The sequence below is a fragment of the Amphibalanus amphitrite genome, unplaced genomic scaffold, assembly GCF_019059575.1.
Source record: "Amphibalanus amphitrite isolate SeventyFive unplaced genomic scaffold, NRLGWU_Aamphi_draft 000275F_arrow, whole genome shotgun sequence".
Lineage (NCBI taxonomy): Eukaryota > Metazoa > Arthropoda > Thecostraca > Balanomorpha > Balanidae > Amphibalanus > Amphibalanus amphitrite.
In genome coordinates this window covers 560,787-579,999 of record NW_024881770.1, presented here as the reverse complement: position 1 = coordinate 579,999, position 19,213 = coordinate 560,787, and the positions used below count along the sequence as shown (strand labels likewise).

At 48.0% G+C, this 19,213-nt stretch overlaps 1 protein-coding gene across 1 annotated transcript in view; it reads right to left on the bottom strand.

Moving 5' to 3' along the window:
* LOC122387178 (two pore potassium channel protein sup-9-like) overlaps positions 1-16,080 on the bottom strand; it is a 41,098-nt gene extending 25,018 nt beyond the window's left edge. Inside the window, exons 1-2 of the mRNA XM_043377102.1 lie at positions 15,979-16,080; positions 5,777-6,670 (exon numbers count right to left, since the gene is read on the bottom strand). Of these exons, the coding sequence (XP_043233037.1) occupies positions 5,777-5,903 (127 nt within the window). The 5' untranslated portion in view covers positions 5,904-6,670; positions 15,979-16,080. The remainder of the gene's footprint in view (positions 1-5,776; positions 6,671-15,978) is intronic.
* Between the last annotated feature and the right edge of the window lie 3,133 nt (positions 16,081-19,213).

The window sequence follows — 19,213 nt, the reverse complement described above, 5'->3', positions numbered from 1 at the left end:
GCCTGAGTGTAATGTTGAAATTCTTCTTCTTTTTCTTTGGCAGACTTACAGTTACAACCTCCGCCTCCGTCGCCTGTGGCAGCACTAGTATCCATGAAAACATCCCACTCCCCTATACCGCTCAGTCTCCCTCGCCATCCTCTTTCTTCACATTCCCCGGCACAGTCCCCGCGCCCGCTGCCGCTTCGGCTGTTGACCATCACTTGTCTGTCCTGCTGTCAGCAGGGACCGCCCCTCCCCAGCTCCCGGCGGCCACTGCCCACCGAGACCCCTCCCAGTAGCCCCCTCCCCACCCTCCCAGACCCCAAGACCCCTCCCCAGCGACGGAGCATTTGGTGTGTGGCGGGGTAGACTATCAAAACATTTTATACGCTAGCGATGCGACCGATGGAAGGCGCTCCCTGATTCGCGTGGTGGGCCTGACCTGAGAGCTAGGAATGTTTGACATTACATTGGTCATGATCTCGTTATAAAATTTCAATTAACATATCTCAGAAAACTAATCCGCAACATTGGAATCTAATCACTTCGCATGTTGGAGCGCTAAGTGGTAAACTTCCACAACAGTGAGCCTCACGGTTACTGGAGCATCGTGAGTGTGTCAGAGACTGATATCTCTCAGCAACCTAAGACTGCTGGAGCGGGGAGCAGACGGAATGGGGAGGTGGGGTGTGATGGGGTGCTAAATATGGCCGGCATCTCGCCCCGTAATCGATGCCGTTCAGCGAAATATGGGTCATATCCGGGCGATGAAGGCGCTCGTTATAGCGTCTGGGTCACAGGGATGCTACAGTCCGTCATTTTCAGTCCGTCATGAGCAGAAGCCGTCTTATGGCATCGTCTGTCGTTCACCGTGGGCGTCCGCTGCCAAACTCTTGTTCCTCGTATCTACTCTTCAGTCTTCCACGGACTGACGATTTCAAAAGCGAGGAGGGGGGCACATGAGAAGTTTGTCCGTCACACATTTTCCATTGTTGTTTTCTAAAAAAAAAAAGAGCATATGCTATAATGTTTCTTCACATTACAGAATAACATAAAAGAGAAATCCAATGACTTTTTGGACATTGGATAAGTTTTTTTTCAGGAGTATGCCCCTGTAACGTCCAACACCACCTTTCTGAATCCACCAGTAACCTTCCGGCACCAGCCGTGCCTTTTCTCCGTCTTCGGTCTTCCATCCTAAGCTCACGTCTCCTTTCACCTGTCTCCCGTCTGCTCTCTTACTTCTTGGTCCTCGCCTCCGTCTCCATCCCCGTTTCCCGCGCCACGTCTCCCGATCCCGTCTGTCTCCCGTCTCCAACCCAACCATCCCACTACTGAGAACCGCCCACCACCGGCTTAGGACCGACGCACCCAACAACCTGCCTCCGTCGCGTCGCCAACGGCACAGCCCAGCGCCCCCGCGCGGGTCCACGGCCGCCCCAGCCTGCGACACTCAGCATCTCTGCGGACGTGCTGACCCTCCGGCTCTGGGAACAGGTGCCTGATCCGCAGCTTATCAACTGGTCAGCAGGACACACGGCCGCGCCGGCGGCGACACGGCACGTCCGGCCGGCCGGGATGATCCGTTTAGGGCTGGCGCCGCCGGCGACGGGGGATATTGGTCGTGACCTGACGTGGCTGGGGCACGGCTGAAGGGATATCAGACGGAGGTATGACGTCAGAGGTTGGGATGGGGTTGGTAGCCGGTTGGGAGAGGAGGGGAGGGCGAGTCCCTGATAGACAGTCGCCATACCTCGCCATACCATGGCGAGGTATGGCGCCATACCGCCATCGCCATACCATGTCAGGAGCGGGACAGGAGTCCACGGTGAATGGTTGCCGGAAAGTGCCCAACAAGATGGTGGGAGCTGACAGGCAGCAGTGCGGGACACGGGTATGACAACGCGACGGCTGCGGCGGCGGCGGGGTGTGTAATGATAGGCTCTCACGGTGCTGAATAAATTAATTACTGGATATACAACGGCCGGCGAGCGTGACAGCGTACCAGACATGAACGCCGCCGAGTGCATAATGGCCATATGGTCGGATAATTGTCCATTGTTGGTCTACTTACAGCAAATACAAAGGTACCGAGTGCACATCACAAAGAACCTGCGCAAATATATAGGACGCTCTAGGCTTAAGTGTCATTAAGTCAAAATTGGCACTCGTTTGATGCCTTATCATTGACCGGGGATACATGAGCAGAGTAAACGGGTATTACAAACGGATTAAAATGCTGGGCGAATAGGAAAATCAAATCTGCTCGTGATAGCATTCACTTGCTCATGCATCTCAGGTAATTCTCCATCATCAGTCCCATCCCAGACTGTCCAATATCCATGGAGCACCCTGTCGCTAGGAGAGCTCCTCCCGTTCGAGACTGCTCGGCCGCCCGGCACTCGAGCGCCGCTCTCTGCAGAATGGTCCCGCACCAACCGGCCTGTAACTGGACCCGGCTCCAACTGTTTGCTAGCGCGCTCAGAAGTTTGGAGCCGGTTCGGCACGATGCTATCGAGTTGCAGGCCAGAGGCGAGGCCCTGTTTCGTCACCAGTAGCCTCGTTTGACTGATGTATAACGGAGCACTCGCCCCGGCTTGGAAAGATAGCAAGAATGGACGAGTTCGAACGATTTTAGCCGCTCTTCCATGCCGTTAAGGGTAGAGATTGCAGGGCACTTGGTGTGCTAAATTTAGAATAAAGGACCATTTAGTCATGGATAATTGTTAAAGTTCAAGCCACTCTGCTCGTTCGCGGTATGCTACCGCAGTACCCATTATCCATTGTCTTGCTACTTCAGCACAGCAAGTTCTCAACTGTTGACAACACGTGAGCAAGTTTCGCAATAACATAGTGTTTGTGATATAGTTCCTGGCAAGAAACTGGCAGTTAATTAAGGATAAACTGTTGTAATTTAGATATGTTTGGCTTTGAGTAGGACCAGGAGTTTTCCCGTGATGTTTCTCTGAACTCAAGGACATATGACGCTCATTCCATGCGTTATAGCTCGATCACCACAGATCGGCGATGCTTTCAAATCGCAGCCGCTCAAAAGTGGTCCACTTTTCTGTCCAACATAACTCGCTGCCAAACATGGAATGTCGTGCAGCGTCCGTTTAAGGCCGGCCGCTCCGGGCCCGTCTCCGAGCAGCGTCTTGACGTGCCTGCGAGTCCCTCTGCTTGCGCTGGGCACTAAAATATGGCGGCATTAGACCGAGTTGAGGTCGATCGAGGCCGGCCTGCCGGGGAGAGCCGCGGGCGGACGGCCAACTGAGCGCGCCGCCGCCCCCGGGCGCCGCTGCCGGCTCCTGGCTGCCACCGCTGAGCTACCGGGGCTGATCAGACCGCCGAGCTACCGAGGGCTGATCATCACCACTGCTGAGCTACTAAGGGCTCCTATCAACCAATGACTCTCAATGTAGTCTCAGTATTCGCTCATCGCAATGCCGTCCCACATTACCACCTCGATCCTAGTCATCACACAACCATCCTACCACCATCCTTCCATTGCCTTACCATCTCCACCGCCGTCACCGCCCTTCTACCGCCCTACCCATCGCTACCACCACCGCCTTACCACCGCCCTACCATCGCCACCGCCACCACCACCCTACGTCAGCTACCATCGCCATCGATAACGCCCTACCACCGCTCTCTCACCGCCACCGCCCTACCACCGCCCCATCGCCACCCTTTCGCCACACCGCCACCCTTTCCCCGCATCGCCACCAACGCCCTTCCACTGCCCTATCATCCTACCGTAACCACCGCCCTACCACCGCCCTACCGCCACCCTTCCGCCACACCGCCTCCACCGCCCCAATTAGGGCCACAGGTTGAACGGGTGCGCGGCTGTCGGCACTGCCCCTGGCTCGTTCTCAGTAATCAATTGGCAGCGCCTCAGTGGAGCTACGCCCGCCGGCATATACACACCCCATCAAAGGAGGGTGCCGTCGGCGGGGGCGGGAGACGTAGGTATCCTGAATACTGCCACACTTGATGCGCGACCGTTGGTGATATGTGATCATTTGGATAGACGGAAGATACTTTAATAAAGAACAGCATGAAGGTTGCTTTGCATCCCAGAACCTCACCTTAAATAAAGAGGCTATAAGAGTTACCTGGTTGGTACGATTTTTCGCGCTCAAAATATGTAGCTGCATACTGGATATGCCTAATGAGGCCTAAAAATTGTGAGAACTTGTTGACGTGCCGACTCGGCAGCATCATCCATTGGTCATTGATACTAATAACAAGTTGATTGGACCGGGACGGCTCATGGGATGAGGCCATCTCCATCAGTTTCCCTCAACCGAGTTGTCGATAATCATGCGGAATAATTTACTTCGTGACCCGCTCTAGCACTGGCCATTTACCGAGATGATACCTACAAAAATGATTTTGGATGGTATCGAAACAATTTAATCTTGAAGCTTTGATATATTTTTTTTCAATGCATTGTTCTTTTTTCAAGGCGGCGGCGGATATTGATATAGATACTAGTCAAGGGGGAAGGGAGAATACCGATTAGAATATCGTTGGCTGGTATCTCTAAAGTCGTGGTTGTCAAAAAGAGCTGGGGTGTGACAGTGTATCGTAACATAACATAATCTACCGACTGCTGTTAAAAACCATGCACAGGAAAACAGCATAAATCACACCTTGATTAAATAATTGAAGACTACTGTGACGCGGTAATGAAGATGTAGGATCGCATAAAAGTCAGTTAACACTTGCAGTTTGTCAAATAAAGCGGCCATTTTCATAAACTTGTTGAGATATGCGAGGAAGTCTAAATGTAGATGAGTTCAGTATTAATTTCATGACGTCTACTCGTATAACGTAGTTGGAGAGCTAACGACGATGGTTTGTTTGTTTTTTTTTTTCCTCCTCCTTTTTCTTCAATATTTTTTTTTAAATTTCTTATTATCTGATTGATCATTCTTATTTATTAACATCTTATACTTACCAACGCTCCTGGAACAGACGACTCAGCACTTTGCTCGAGTTGCATTGATACTTAAAGGAAATAGTTCACTTTCACGAAATTATTTTTTTTGCAACGGATTTATGATTTTTTATGTTCAAAATAATCAGCAAAGAAAATAAAACCTTTTTATAACAAAAGATTATTTTCTATATTTTGATATAGGAAGAACTTTTCAGTTTCTGTAAGGCACACGCGATCCAGTATGAAAAGAGCATGGGTCCCGAAAATTCTTCAGAAACAGAGAAATTATCGCAGCCACCGGCATTTGGGCGATCTGCTCGATCTGATAATGTTCCCCTGAATGTCCTAATTGATCAGTACGAGAATTTCTCTAGAGTTCTTGTAGATAATTTCTCTACTTTCTGAAGAATTTTCGGGACCCATGCTCTTTTCATACTGGATGGAAATATATGCAAGGCACACATCCTCAACGCAAGACACCTTTGAAATAGAATATCTTTGCCTAGGGTGATCGTTGGGCTGTAAAAGCTCCTGATTTATGCTCGTCTCAGCCCAAGCTACAGAACTGCTATTCCAGTTCAAAACCCATGTTAAAAAGTGAACTATTTCCTTTAAGCTTTTTTTAGAAGTAGCTGATAGTTACTAACGTTACGTTATTTATCGAAAAGGGTTTTTACATGGACAGTAGATTATGAGAAGCCGTCTGACCTATCAACTATGTAGAATCAACACATCTACAAATGTGCAAGATTTCCCTTGCTATATCTCTGCCCACTACTTGATAGATATCAGCTACAGCGTATAGATAGACGGACCCGGCCGATCCCATATATGTATACTCACTGTTGAGGAGGTGCAGCGTGCGACTCTCGTTCTCCGACTCCAAGGCGTCGAACACGGCCGCACCGACCAGCAGGTAGGTGAGAGTACAGACGATCAGAGAGAGGGTGCGAACGTTTTGTTTCTTCATCTCATCGTGGCCAGTCTCGGGCTCCCGGCTGGCCGGGGCGCGTCACTGGAGTCACTGACGTCACTGGAGTCACTGGAGTCACTGGTGTCACGGAGTTACTGGAGTCAATGGTTCGTCTGGCGTCACTGCGCACACTGGGAACTGTCCCAGCAGTGTCTGACGTCACTGGAGTCACTGACGTCACTGAGTTTCTGGTATCACGGAAAGTACCAGCGCTGGTAACTATTACCGAGTGAGATTGATTTCAGTCCCACGCCCAATTCTGCAGGCAGCCGCAGAGATCTGGTGTTGCCACGCCGAGCTGTCGTCGACCCTGCCGTGTGACTCTGTCTGCCCCACGTCACCCTGACGTGCCGCGTCAGTCGCCGTCAGTGGCGCAGCTGACCCAGCATCAGACGCGGCTCAGCCGGGCCGGTAATGCCCTCAGCAGTCAGCAGTTGTATCTTGTGGTCAGCAGGTTTCGCTGACCTGGCGCGGACGGCCTCAGCTCTGCAGTCGTGCCTCCACGGCCCGGCGGCTCGGTAAGCTCGCGGCTCGAATCACTGAGTGGATTTATCCGCGAGTGCCGGCCGTGAGTTCGTTAGCTGGGATCGCAGCTGTTAATTTCCTTGCAGAGGAAACTTTCCGTTGGCTGTGATAGCCTGCCCGGCACAGTTCAGGATGACAAAGTCCTGGTATGAAATGATTTACTTCTCGTTTGGAGCGACGGGATGTCTGTATCCAGTATTCGGATCTCTCCGACGACGACTTGATTCGTTGTATGAACCCTGAAACAAACAAATGGCCATGAAAATATGAGCGGTGTATTAGGATATGCCACACATCCCAAGACATTCGTTATGCATCAGTAATATTCCACGACAGCACAATGAAACATTGCTGGAATATCATCAATTAAAATGTCCCATAAATAAATTGACATTGCCGTATCGCTTTCTACCAGACACGTCCTGCCTTATTAATTGCGTGACGGCCTGCAACTGTCGTCAACTCGAGGAGGGGATGCAAATCGCCGGCGCAGCTGAAAGCGCCAAAGTATCAGCTCAACGAAAGTTGAAAAGCGACTAGCTTCGGTCGCTCAGCCCGCGCAGCGTGTAGCTGGAAAAGTGTCTGGCGCGTTCAGTCTGAATTTGTAAATTAAATGACATTGAACAGCGCTGATTGAATATTGACAGATACATTCAATGAACGAATATTGGCGTGCAGTTCGATGAAAACAAGTGGAATATGAAAGGTCCTTAAGGATTTGTTATGTTAGTGGATTGACCTTTGAGCAGTTGCTTGATTGATGGATAGGCATTTAAATGTTCGTAGGAGGCAAAACTTTCTTTGCATAAATTTCGAAGCCATCTGTTTGTCATGGCTTAACCCTATTTATTCCTGGCGGGGGGGGGGGGGGGGGGGGGAGGGCGTCAGGAGCCCCCTGAGGTTTTTTGGTTATTTCTCCCAAACACTTTGAGCTAGGAAGCTCAAATTTTCTGACTTTTCCTAAAAGGCTTTTACGCAACATTTCTGAAAATTTTGACTTAATCTGACCTCAGGTCAGGTCACCAGAGGCGGTTTGGTGACCCTACCTCAGAAAAGTTTGCAATCACGCCAGAGCTAGAGTTTTTGACCGATCAATTTCTTCTCTTCAGGCTTTAGTTAGGGTACCAGTATGTGCAATTTGTTTATCTCAGAATTTTCATATCTGTGACCTGAGGTCAGGCCAGACTCGTGACCTTTACATTGCAAGCCTATGGGAAAATATTGAAACGCCTCCTGCTTCGTGTAAACGAGTCAAAACCACCCAATTCTTTCAGTATTATGGAAGATTATCTCATCGGTGATGATCCTGGTGCCGCTAATTGACAGGGGCACCGGCAAAGGTCATCTGAGGTCATGTGACGTCATAAATCATTTTTCTGTCAATAAATCACATGATGGTGCTAAAGACTTGTAAGTGGTACCAAACTGCTCGCCTGGTCAAGGCGCGTCGTTTGGTATGCAGCATGACCATACCCCACAACCTCATTGATGAGTGACCTGACCTTGACCTCAGGTCAAATTTCAAATTGACCTGTGAAGGTCATCACATACTTATTTCGCATCGCCTCGGCGAGAGCAACAAAAAATGCATTTGTTTTATGTCTCTATGTTTCTTAGTTTAAAAGTTATATAGGTAACTAATTCCAAAACATTTTATCGTTGATGACCTCTGGTGACCTCAATATTGACCTGACCTGAAAATGTTTTATGTAAAAGTTGTAGATCTTCAAACGACCTATCAAACGCCGTTTGCCGTTTGTCGCTGCTATGTGTAGTTTTTGAGACCTGAAGGGGGGGGGGCGAATCGCCCCCCCCCCCCGCCAATTTCTTGTCCCGGCGGAGCCCGCCAGGAATAGGGTTAAGTCAAGAGCCTTTCAATCACACGTGAATCGAAAAGACTCACGTTAATGCGACATTGCACGAGCAATTCAAAGAGAGACGAAAGCCGATTTAGGCGGTCAAAATTAAGCACATGCCTTTAGGTACCTATATAGAATATGCTTCGCTTGGTCTGTAGCTGAAGCCAAACGAGCATATTTAACAATGAATAGCACGAAAGTTTATCACCAAAAGTTAAACGGCTTCCTTTGAGGAAAGTCAATTTTGGTACTTGTGTTCTATGTATTTATAATTTAAGTAAACAAACCGGAAATAAGCAAGTGCAAACCTTCCCCATTTACATTTACCATTCGTACTCAAAGGCGTTCTTCTGAAAAATCAAAATATCTTAGTGACACCCATGCATTCTGACATTAAAAAATAAAATCAAACCATAGTGTGTCGTTTATTCTTTGTGTCCCACGATGCCCTGGGCTTTAGAAATTATGCCTGAATGAACACAATGAAATGAAGTGCGCAATAAAAATAATAAAAACCAGCTACATCGAAAATAAAGTGCATCAAATCCAGAGAAAAGGCTGGAAACGGGGTTGCGGGGTTCTAGCATATAAAAAAAAAATCCTGCAGGATCCGTCGAGCTTCGTCTCCCCCCCCCCCCCACTCAAAAACCCATGGCGACGCCTCTGGGGTTAACGTAAATTCTTGACAGCCTTTGTATCCTCGGCAATTTATATAGTACAGCCACTTGAAAATACCTTACATCCATCAAATAGCTCCCGAGATGAGGGTCACAAAACATCCCGTATCAGGTCGTGTAATCGAGATACCCAAATGGAGCACACTCTAATGTGATACAATTCCCAGCATGTGACTGTGAGTATCCTATCACGCAGTGGCTATTAGAGGTGGCAAAAGGTGACAATTTTGGGAACCAGACTCGAACCAGACCCGGCTGAACATTTCTGGAACCAGTCATACCCGGTATAAGTTGGAATCGGAACCAGTTGGACCCGTTCCCCAAAAGTCAATTAATGCAAATCATTTGTAGAAATCATTAGTTGCATCATGTAAAACAGCTTTTCCCTCTGGGAATACTTACGAGCTACGGTGTGGAAAGGAGCATACATAAGAAAATGTTTTCCTTCCATTCACTTCATATTTTGCAATCAGGCGTAGTGTGCAAGATGTATGGTTTATGGTAAGACCCGGTTGGACCCGTCATAAAATTTCCAGGAACCGGTCTGGACCCATATGGGTCCAGACCGGTTCTTTGGACCGGGTCCTCGGGTCCATATTTTGCCACCTCTAGTGGCTATATATGATCAGGGGGTCACAGACTTTGCTGTACGCGTAGCGAGCGCATCTCCGTTTCGCGCTGATTAGGTTTGTTTCAGGTTGTGCATCAGCCAATCAACGCGCACGCTCAGCGGACCGATATGTGATATGTGATGTCAGATTATTATCATTGTCTATTCCTAGCTCTCGGCGTATCGTGTTGCTTTGTGCAGAATGGTTTCTGCTCTTTGCTCTATTACTTCTGGTGAACAAGGGAGGGGTGAAGTGTGCTCTGTGTACCGTGCTTTCGGAATATAATTTACACCTGGGCATGAAGCATCGTGCTGTTAATTCCTGTCAGGGAAGATTTCGAGCCTAGGGAGGGAGTGGGCAATTTCAAGATTAAGATTGAGCTTAAAAGTCTGATGGAGTTATCTGTTTTTTCTTCTGTGCGACCTCATGTCTGTACCTCCGGCTATCGTCATAAAATAATACTACATGCCTATAAGTATATGAGGTATTGCGAAAATGCTACACCAGCTAGAACTCAGGCAACATTTTTGCCGGCCTTGTTCAAAAATCGGCTAAGAGCCTATTTAGGTCTGCAAAATTAAGTTATAATATTCCATTACATAAAATACATATTAAACTTGGCCGGTGATAAATTTGTAAGACCTCTACTTTTACGTAGCTCTGAACAAAGCCGAGCGCTGAGTTTAAAAAAAAAAATCGAGTAGGGACGTCGGTTTCGGAAAAAATGCCTACACACCAACCTTTCGTTACGACGATCCAATACAACTGGCCTAAGGACATACGACCTAACCAAACTGATTGGTTAAAGTATTTGTCTGATCACACAGCCACCTCGAGTGGTATCCCTGTAGCTCCAGACATCTGCCTGGGACTACCTCGCCCGTCGCGTGTCGCCAGCTCCGAGAACCGGCCGGAGTGGCGTGAGACGGCGCGGAAGTGGTACTGATCGGGACCGTTACCATCGGACCAGGTAATTACCGGCCGGAACCCATCAGCGGGCCGAGAGGACACCGCGTCACCGTGCCGACGGAGATCGGACCGTCGCGACCGACACCGCGCCGACACATCAGCAACGCGATCAGCGGGATCGGCAGGATCGGCAGAATCAGCAGAATTGAAAAAAAAAAACACGCATTATGACACGAATATTCATGGAGCTGCTACAGGCAGCGTGTCACAACGCATTGAAGGTATCATGTATTCGCTTGTTAAATTTGGTAAATTTTCCTGCATGAACGTTTATTGGAGGTAGAGCCCCAAAACTTCAAGACTAAAAGTTGTGAATTGCTTTAACCCTCGCATGTGTGCGGCGTTTGCCAGCTTCTAATGTGTAGCGGGGGGGGGGGTCGGTTGGACCCCTCCCTTGCCGTTTGGCCCCTGATGGAGCTAGAGGTTCGCGGAAAACAACGAGCGTGTTGCCCGTGACAAGAGGAAGCCGATGATACCCAATTTTAAGGTCCTAGGTCATTGGTTGACCTTCCAGGTCAGGTCAATGACCCAAAGTCGGGAAAATCGGGACCTGTTAGAAAGTCGTAAAGTGTGGCTGCTACGGGGTTTTTCGGGGTGCTGATCACGAATATCGTCTTAGTTTTGATCAGAGATGATGTCTTTAAGCATTTAGACCAAGTCGGGTCAGGTCAGGTCAGGTCAACCGGTAGGGGTCGTGACGGGTATTCGTAGTACGTGTCAACCGCCTCTGACAGCTTCGTAACATGTAACGAAGTCACCAAAACTACTTCATAAATGTTCAAAGGGTTGCTAAATTCGAACTCAGCTCCAAAAACTAGCCTAGAAACATGTAAAACTCGAAAAGTGAACCGAGGTCACCAAAGGTCAATGACCTGACCTGACCTTCAGGTGACCTTGACACCCACCCTAATGCATGGGGGCAGCATCAAATCACATGTTTGAACGTTTGAAACCACGAAAAGCTTGCAAACGCGCCGCTAATGCGAGCCGACATACGCGGAATCGCGATTCCGGCCAAACATGGTCTCGGAAAAGAGGTCACAGGTCAAAGTTCATTTGGGTCAGGGTCATGAAATTTTCAGGGTAGGTGTAAAATTGATCAATGCGAGGGTACTGAAAGTTTCGTCATGATCGGCCGCTTTTTACGCGAGTTATTTGCGAAAAACCTTAGGGGGGGTTGCATCAACCCCCCCCTTGGCCGGAGAGGGTTAAAGAAATATAACTCAAAAACACTTCCATTGTTTTCCACTTACAATTTAAATCGTCTGAGTCAATTCGTGAGGTCATTTTCAGCGGCAATGAGCTGAGCTCCTGTCACGTCCAGGTAAAAAAGGATCAAATTTTAACAACTAAATTTTTCAACAAAATGGTATCAATCATATGCACTATGCAGTTTGAGCTCAGGAAGACGATGGTGCTTATACTTACGTCACTGTAAGACGTAAAAAAAACGTACTGAAATATGGATTTGAAAAATCGAAAATTATGAAATTTTGATTGTAATGCGTAACTCAGCCATTTTTAGAGATATTGGGCTACAGCTTTCTATGGTAGTTCACCAGTGGGTTTACTATCACAAGCATATATTTATTTTTAAGTCAAAAAGTTTTTTTAAGTATTTGTTATTGTATATGTATATTAAAAAAATAATGAGAATCCGAGATGGTAGTTTGATAGGCACGTGTATTCGCAGTCGACTCATATGCAAAAAATGGATCTAGTTTAAAAACAGAGCCTTTGAGAGCGATTATCGTAGTTCAATGTTTTGCATCAAAGTCGGCCGACATGTCGTCACTCTGACGTCATTTTCAGCGGACTTATGGTAGCTGGAAAGTTGTGAGTTAGACACAAGATGACAATTTGATGCCGCTGAAGGTACCGCGTTTCGTGTTGATACGTCACGTAGTTTATAAGATATTGCGGAAAAACCAGAGGGGGCTCTGTAGAGCTCCCCCCCCCCCCAGTCATGCCCAGGTTAACCCGCGAGTTGCTGGGGGGGCGTTAAACGCCCCCACTTTTTTCACCGGGCCACAGCATAAAAACGGCGCGCCGCAGGCGCGCCAAATTTTGGGTACCTGTAGGGAATTGATTGAAGTTTATTGTGACCAAGTTTCAAAAAAATCGGTCCGACAATTTTTGAGATATCGAGGTTTTAGTGACGTCATGATTTCTGAGTTTTCGACCAAAAACGGCATATGTTCAAAAAATCATATAAAATCACAGAACAGACATACAGACATGCAGTAAACGCCATTAGACTGCCAATACCATGAACAATCAACTGGCTATCTTCGAGTATTGATTATCGTTCCGCATTTTCCAAAATCTTGAACTGAATCTTGGCAATTTCTCGTGACTACTTCACGACCATGATAGGTACATGCATTTCTTAAATTGAACTTTTTGAGCCAAACACGTACACATATGATAAAATGAATGTCACCATCGTGCTCTACGCCCCAAATTACCCATAAAACATGTGTCACGGGCTGCGAATATCAGTTTTGATTTTCGGGGATATGTGCCTACCCGGTTGACCTGACCTTGACCCTGACCTATGCTTGACTGACCCCTACATGGAGCTGACACTCTTGTAGGCCTTATATGATGGATTGTGCACCGTTTTGACAGAGTTTAAGACGAGAGTCGCCCATTGCGAAGTCCTGAAGTCCATGCTACTGAAAGCCCGATTTCAGGTGTTTGACCTGACCTTGACCCGACCTGTGACCTCAAAATTCAACTTTAAAGTACTCATCTGAAGCGTCTCGTCGCGTTCTTTCGTTTGCCGCCTCGTGCGTTTCGCCGCGCCTATTGGTTCTCAAGTTATCGGCTGGGGGCGTTTAACGTCCCCCCCCCCCAGCAAACGGTGGGCGGCGAAATACCCCAGCAACTGCCGGGTTAAGAAAGCTATGGAATGCTCCTTTCCGCGGCGCTGTAGCTCTATTCCTTCCCGGCTTATGTGCGATTTGTAAAAATGTCAAAATCGGGAAAATGGTTCGTGATAATTTCACCTTTGGTAACTTCCAGTGACCTTAGCGATGAACTGATCGAAAAATGTTTGTCTCCTCCACAGGTATAAGTGACAACAAAACTGCGGAGATAGCGGATTTGGTGGGGCCGTAAAAGGGATTCTTAAATGAAATTACAGAGCCCTTTAATTAAAACTCCGCTAATCCGTTTTCGCAGCCACGGTTACGTTCCTTTGGCGATTCGGAAATGACTCAAGTGCCCTCAAAGTTCCTGCCTGCTGCAACAAATTGTTTACTTTTTAACCCGCGCCCCGTTGGGCTCTGCCGAGCAACGCGCACTGTTGGGGGGGGGGGCAATTTGGCCCCCCTAAGATCTCGAGAACCACGCAACCTAGCGACAAGCGGCAAACGGTGTTGGATAGACCTATCAAGGAACTACATTGTGACCCAATTTTATTGACCTAGGTCAAACCGATGACGTCACAGGTCAGGTCAAAGGTCGAATTTTCACCGTTTACAGGCATTTCAAGAAATGCGTTGTAAAATCGAGTAAAATGCATTTCATTGAAAATCATCGATGGGGAAATGTTCTTCAAACACATATTTTGCCATTTGAGGTCAATGATACCAGGTCAGGTCACAGAGGTCAGGTCACTGGGGGGTCACAATATGCCAAAGTGTCGTGTGATACATGTTTTATGGTCCATTTTACATGACAAATGCGATTATGTGGGTCAGGCAGCCTTTGGGGCCAGCTTAGGTCACGTTTTGATCAAGGTCAGGTCAAGGTCAGGTCAAGGTCAGGTCAAATTAGGTCAAATTTCAAAGCTGATGTTTGCATAAAATGGATATCGAATCGATGCAGCTCGTCACGGGGAGTTCAATGGTGGTCTGTGTTTTGCCGTACGTGGTCTAGAATCGCTAAAAATTGAGTTAAAAAATTTGACGTCATCATTTTTGAAGTTTTTTTTTTCGTTATAACTTGGCCAAAAAACGAGATATCGATCTGAAATTTGGTATGTATATAGAAGAGCGCAGGGACTATCACATATATTCCGTTGTTTTCGAAATTCGGAAAATTTTTGAATTTCTTTTTTAGTTTTTCTTAAAAATCTTTTTTTTTATTTTCTGGGGTCAAAAACCCGAAATTTTGAAAATCTGAGATAGCAGTTTTGTAGCGCCGCTTTTTGTCTACTAGACTAAATAAAGAATTTAGAAATTGCTTGATAAATGTAGATTTGGTGAGCGTTTCAAGATTGCATGTTTTTTGCTCATTTTTGCTCGAACATGACCTCAGTTCGACCTCAATAACTCCTGACCTAAGGTGACCTAAGACTTGAAATTTGGTGTGATGGTGTAAAATTGATGCCCGGGAAGGTGCTGAAAATTGGGCGGTGCTGCGCCCCGCCATTTTCTTGCTATTCAGGAAAAACCACAGGAGGGGGCAAATTGCCCCCCCCCCCCAACGGGGCGAGGGTTAAGAGGTTTCCACTTTTCTGTCCCGTTACGCAGTTCAGTGACGAATTTTAATTATATGCACTTGCGTAAGTGCACTCAAAGATTATATGAACTTTGTATCAAATAAACTGCAGACCACAGACGCGTTAACATTATTCAATGTTTGGAGTCACAACCTGAGCAATGCTCTCAGTTCGTCCAGCTGGTACAAGCAACGCTGCTAAGATTTCCCGAATCTTTCGTTGGCGTGCTTAGTCTTAGCTCCAATTATCGATCAAAATAAGTAGGTTTCAGCGAATCACCCACTGGCAAGTCTCTGGTCAATAAATGTAGTAGCTTTTCTTTTTCTGTGTCTTTGAGGTCATCTGTAATTGAATAAAGGATAAGATGATATATAATTAAAGGAAGCTCAGGACGACTCATTTACCATGATACCTACGTCCTACGTACTTAAAAACGATTGTAACTGATCTCCGACACGAAGTCGTCATTAAAGTTTCAACCTAATTCATAAAAAGATCGGTAATACTCGAGCCATCAAATCAAAGGCAACTAAAGTTATACCTATCTAAGTGGGTTAAGTTTGGAGACTGAGTGCGCGTGACTCAGTTGTTGACTGCATAGTGAATATGCACTGGTATGCTCCTCAAGCCTCCAAGTTTTGCAAACCGTTTCAGGTTGGTAGGTATAGGGTAAGATAAGAGTTTGGTGAAGTCTCAGTTAAGAAAATTATCGAAAAATAAATCACTAAAAGTTTGTCATTAATTGCGTTTCTGGTGGTTCTGTGACAACGTTTTATACGCTTGATATAGCCATCGTAAAAAAATGCAAAAAAAAAGAAACTCCCCCAGGCAGCTTAGGCTAAGCATTTGATGGATCCAATCAGCATCTCTGCTAGGACACCCGACAGATAAATAGCCGCTATTCTCCCTCATTCTCTCACCGAGCCATATGGGACCCATCCCGCGGCTATCGCACCGCCCTCTCACCGCCGTCTCACCCACCTGGTCCGATGTGCGTCGGTCGCGCTCCGCCGCCCTCTGCGTCGCGGCCGCGTCCTCCGACCGCGCCCCACTGCCGGCCGCGTCGCCAGCTGCCGGCGGCACAGATGGCCCCAGGCGCTGGCGCGACCCCCCCCCCCCCCCTGCCGTCCCTCCCCGGCGGCGGCAGCCGGCCCTGGCCGGCGGCGCAGCTCGGTCCGCGCGCAGCCCGGCCCGGGACCAATCGATACGCCAGAAACGCGCCGCGCCCGGTTAAATGTGATAATTGTTGATTGGGCGGCCTGTCGTCGGCCAGTGACAGACCTTAGTCTGACTGGGCCATCGGTCTGTCCCGCTGCCGACCGCTGATGGCCAGCGGCGTATTTAGAAAATCGCGAAGGGGGGGACCAAGGGTTTGGAGGGCGCCACCTCACCCAAGGAGGGCGCCACACGGTCGCGAGATAAAAAATCGCTCAGTGTGGGTTGGGGGGTTGGGAGGCGTTTTTTACCATGCCACCAGTTTTTTTTTTTGCGTAACCTCGTATAGGTCGTGCTGCATTGATTTTGCATCGTGTGTATTCTTTATACTCCAGGTCACAAAAGGTCAAGTGTTCTTGAAATGCTGCGCCGAAGGCGCGCGAAATTTTTGAAAACAACCTTTTCCTCCGCTTTTTAGGCACGCCTTTTATACGATCACTGTTCAAAGCTCCTCTCGCTCTTTTACCAAATTTGAAGGTGTAAAAAATACCTAAGGTTTGGTCGGGCCGCTGCCACACAAACTGTACAGAAAGCTTGGCTCATGGGTGTCGATGTATAAAAGTTTATTGGCGGTGGCATATCTACGCACCAGATCACCGTATCGGATTGATACCGGAGCACGAGATGCGTAAACATCATCCAAATTACCTCAGACCAGCCTTCATAGCCTTCTCACAGATGCATACAGTGTACCCACATAACCAGTTTCAATCACCGAAACTTCAGATGCCTGCTGTTGCGCCCGAAACTGTTGACAATACTTAATCGTAATCCATATAGATGCCATGATGCACGTAAAGTAGGATCAATCCGTTAAGACCAAAGACGTGTTTTATGCATCGTAGAGCGTAGATAGTTTTGGTAGGTATAGATACTTCATTCATTGTGCTGAATGCACGTTCATTTGTGGCAGTTTTCACAGGCAAGACATCAACTATGTGCAATAGAACGTCTAAGTTGAAAAACATGCCAAAGGAGTAAATAAATGATAGGAGGGCAGCGATCAACGGATGTTGCCAATAGGTAGAAGGGCTGCGATCCACAGGAGGGCACTAATAGGTAGAAGAGCCCCGATCAACATCCCGAGTTTCGACAGTAGGGCACCGATAGGTAGGAAGTTGGCGAGCAGCAGGAGGGCGCCAATGGACAGAAGGGCAGCGATCAACAGGAGGGCACCAATAGGTAGGAGGGCGCCGATCAACAATCAACAGGAGGGCGCCAGTGCCACCAGGTAAGAGGGTGGCGAGGAACAGGAGAGCACCAATAGGAGGGTGGCGATCAACAAGAGGTCGCCAATAGGTGGGAGGGCGGTCATCAACTGGAAGTCGCCAATGAGCGGAAGGGTGACGATTAAAATGGGGGTGGCAATGGTGAGGAGGGCGCCTTTGCTCAAGAGGATGACACGAACAGGAGGGCGTCTGTGCGGAGGGCGCTGGTCAACAGGAAGGTGCCAGTGGATAGGAGGGCGGTGATCAACAGGAGGGTGCCAGTGGTTAGGAGGGCGGCGATCTACACGAGGGCGCCAATAGGAGAAGGGCCCCGATTAACATTCAACAGGAAGGACTAGGGAACCAATAGGTAGGAGGGCGGCACTGAACAAGAGGGTGCCAAAAGGGAGAAAGGCGGCCTTCAAAATTTCACATGAGGGCGCAATAGGTAGGAGAGCGCCAATAATTATGAGGACGCCGATCAGCAGAAGGGCGGCAATGTGTAGCAGGGTGGCGACCTACAGGAGGGCGCCTTCGGGTGAGAGGGCGCTTATTTACAGGACAGCGGCTTACATAGGCGACCACCGTTACGCTTAGAGAGCTACAGCCTACAAATGTGGTTGGAGGGCGCCCGAGGGAGCCCTCCAACCGTATTTGGAGGGCGTATTTGGAATGGGCGTCCTCCGAGGGCGCCCTCCATCCGTATTTTCCCTGTAAACACATTCGCGATTGGAGGGCGCCCTCCAGTCGCGATTGTTTTTCGATTCGATTATATCACAATTGCATTTGCGATTGGAGGCGCCTTCGGCGCCCTCCAATCGCAAAGGGCGCCTTCGGCGCCCAAGGGGGGGGCCATGGCCCAGTGGCCCCCCCCCTGCCTACGCCCCTGCTGATGGCTGCGATGTGATTTTAGTCATCAACCGGACACGAAAAACTGCACAAAAAGGTGAACTCTTTGACACAGCGTATTTATCTATTTAGTATTAAAACGTAAGCAAAACAACATAACTTCGCGCTCAGGATTTAATCTCAAAGGTCATTTACATTTAGAGAGATCTCAAAGCATACGATTACTTCTCGGAAAAACGGCGTATATGTACTGCCTGTAACTATGTAGAGGAAGCTATACACGTAGGTTTCGATTTTGTGGTCATTCGTTGAATTTTCAGGTCACGGTGCAATCATAATAGTGGGCACTGATATATCTATTATCTACACCGAATCGCCTTTCTGACTTGATATATGTTGAGCCTTGCAAAAGAGGTCACAGATTCGAGGCCCCACTAAGGCGTCATGTAAGGGGCAAGACCGATATCAGGTCAGTTCACCAAATTAGTTACCTATTTTGGTGATCTGACCAAATGCTTTGATGCTACCAATATCCATAACCATGGGCTATCAAAGAGCCCATACAAATAAGCCTAATCTGAAATTTGGTACTGCAATGTATGACATGCATTGGCTATTTCGTTTTAGGGGTTACCCGTCATCATTTCCCTCATCTCTCACTCGATCTGCATTCATCAGTATCCTGGAATTGGGGAGATGAAAATGTTAAACGTTACATTGGAAACATACATTTAGGGGAGACTGGGGACACCTATTGGTGAGGTCTCAAGACTGACCTGACCCCAAGTGAATCGTATGACAAGTCTAAGACATAGGTACCTATAGGTAGTTGTGCCTCGTGGAGCGCCACGGCCCCCCCCCCCCCCTCCCCTGACGGTTTCTCTCGATTGCTCGGAACTCGTTCTGCTATAGAGCTGAAAGTTGGAGACTGGTTTGCCTGACAT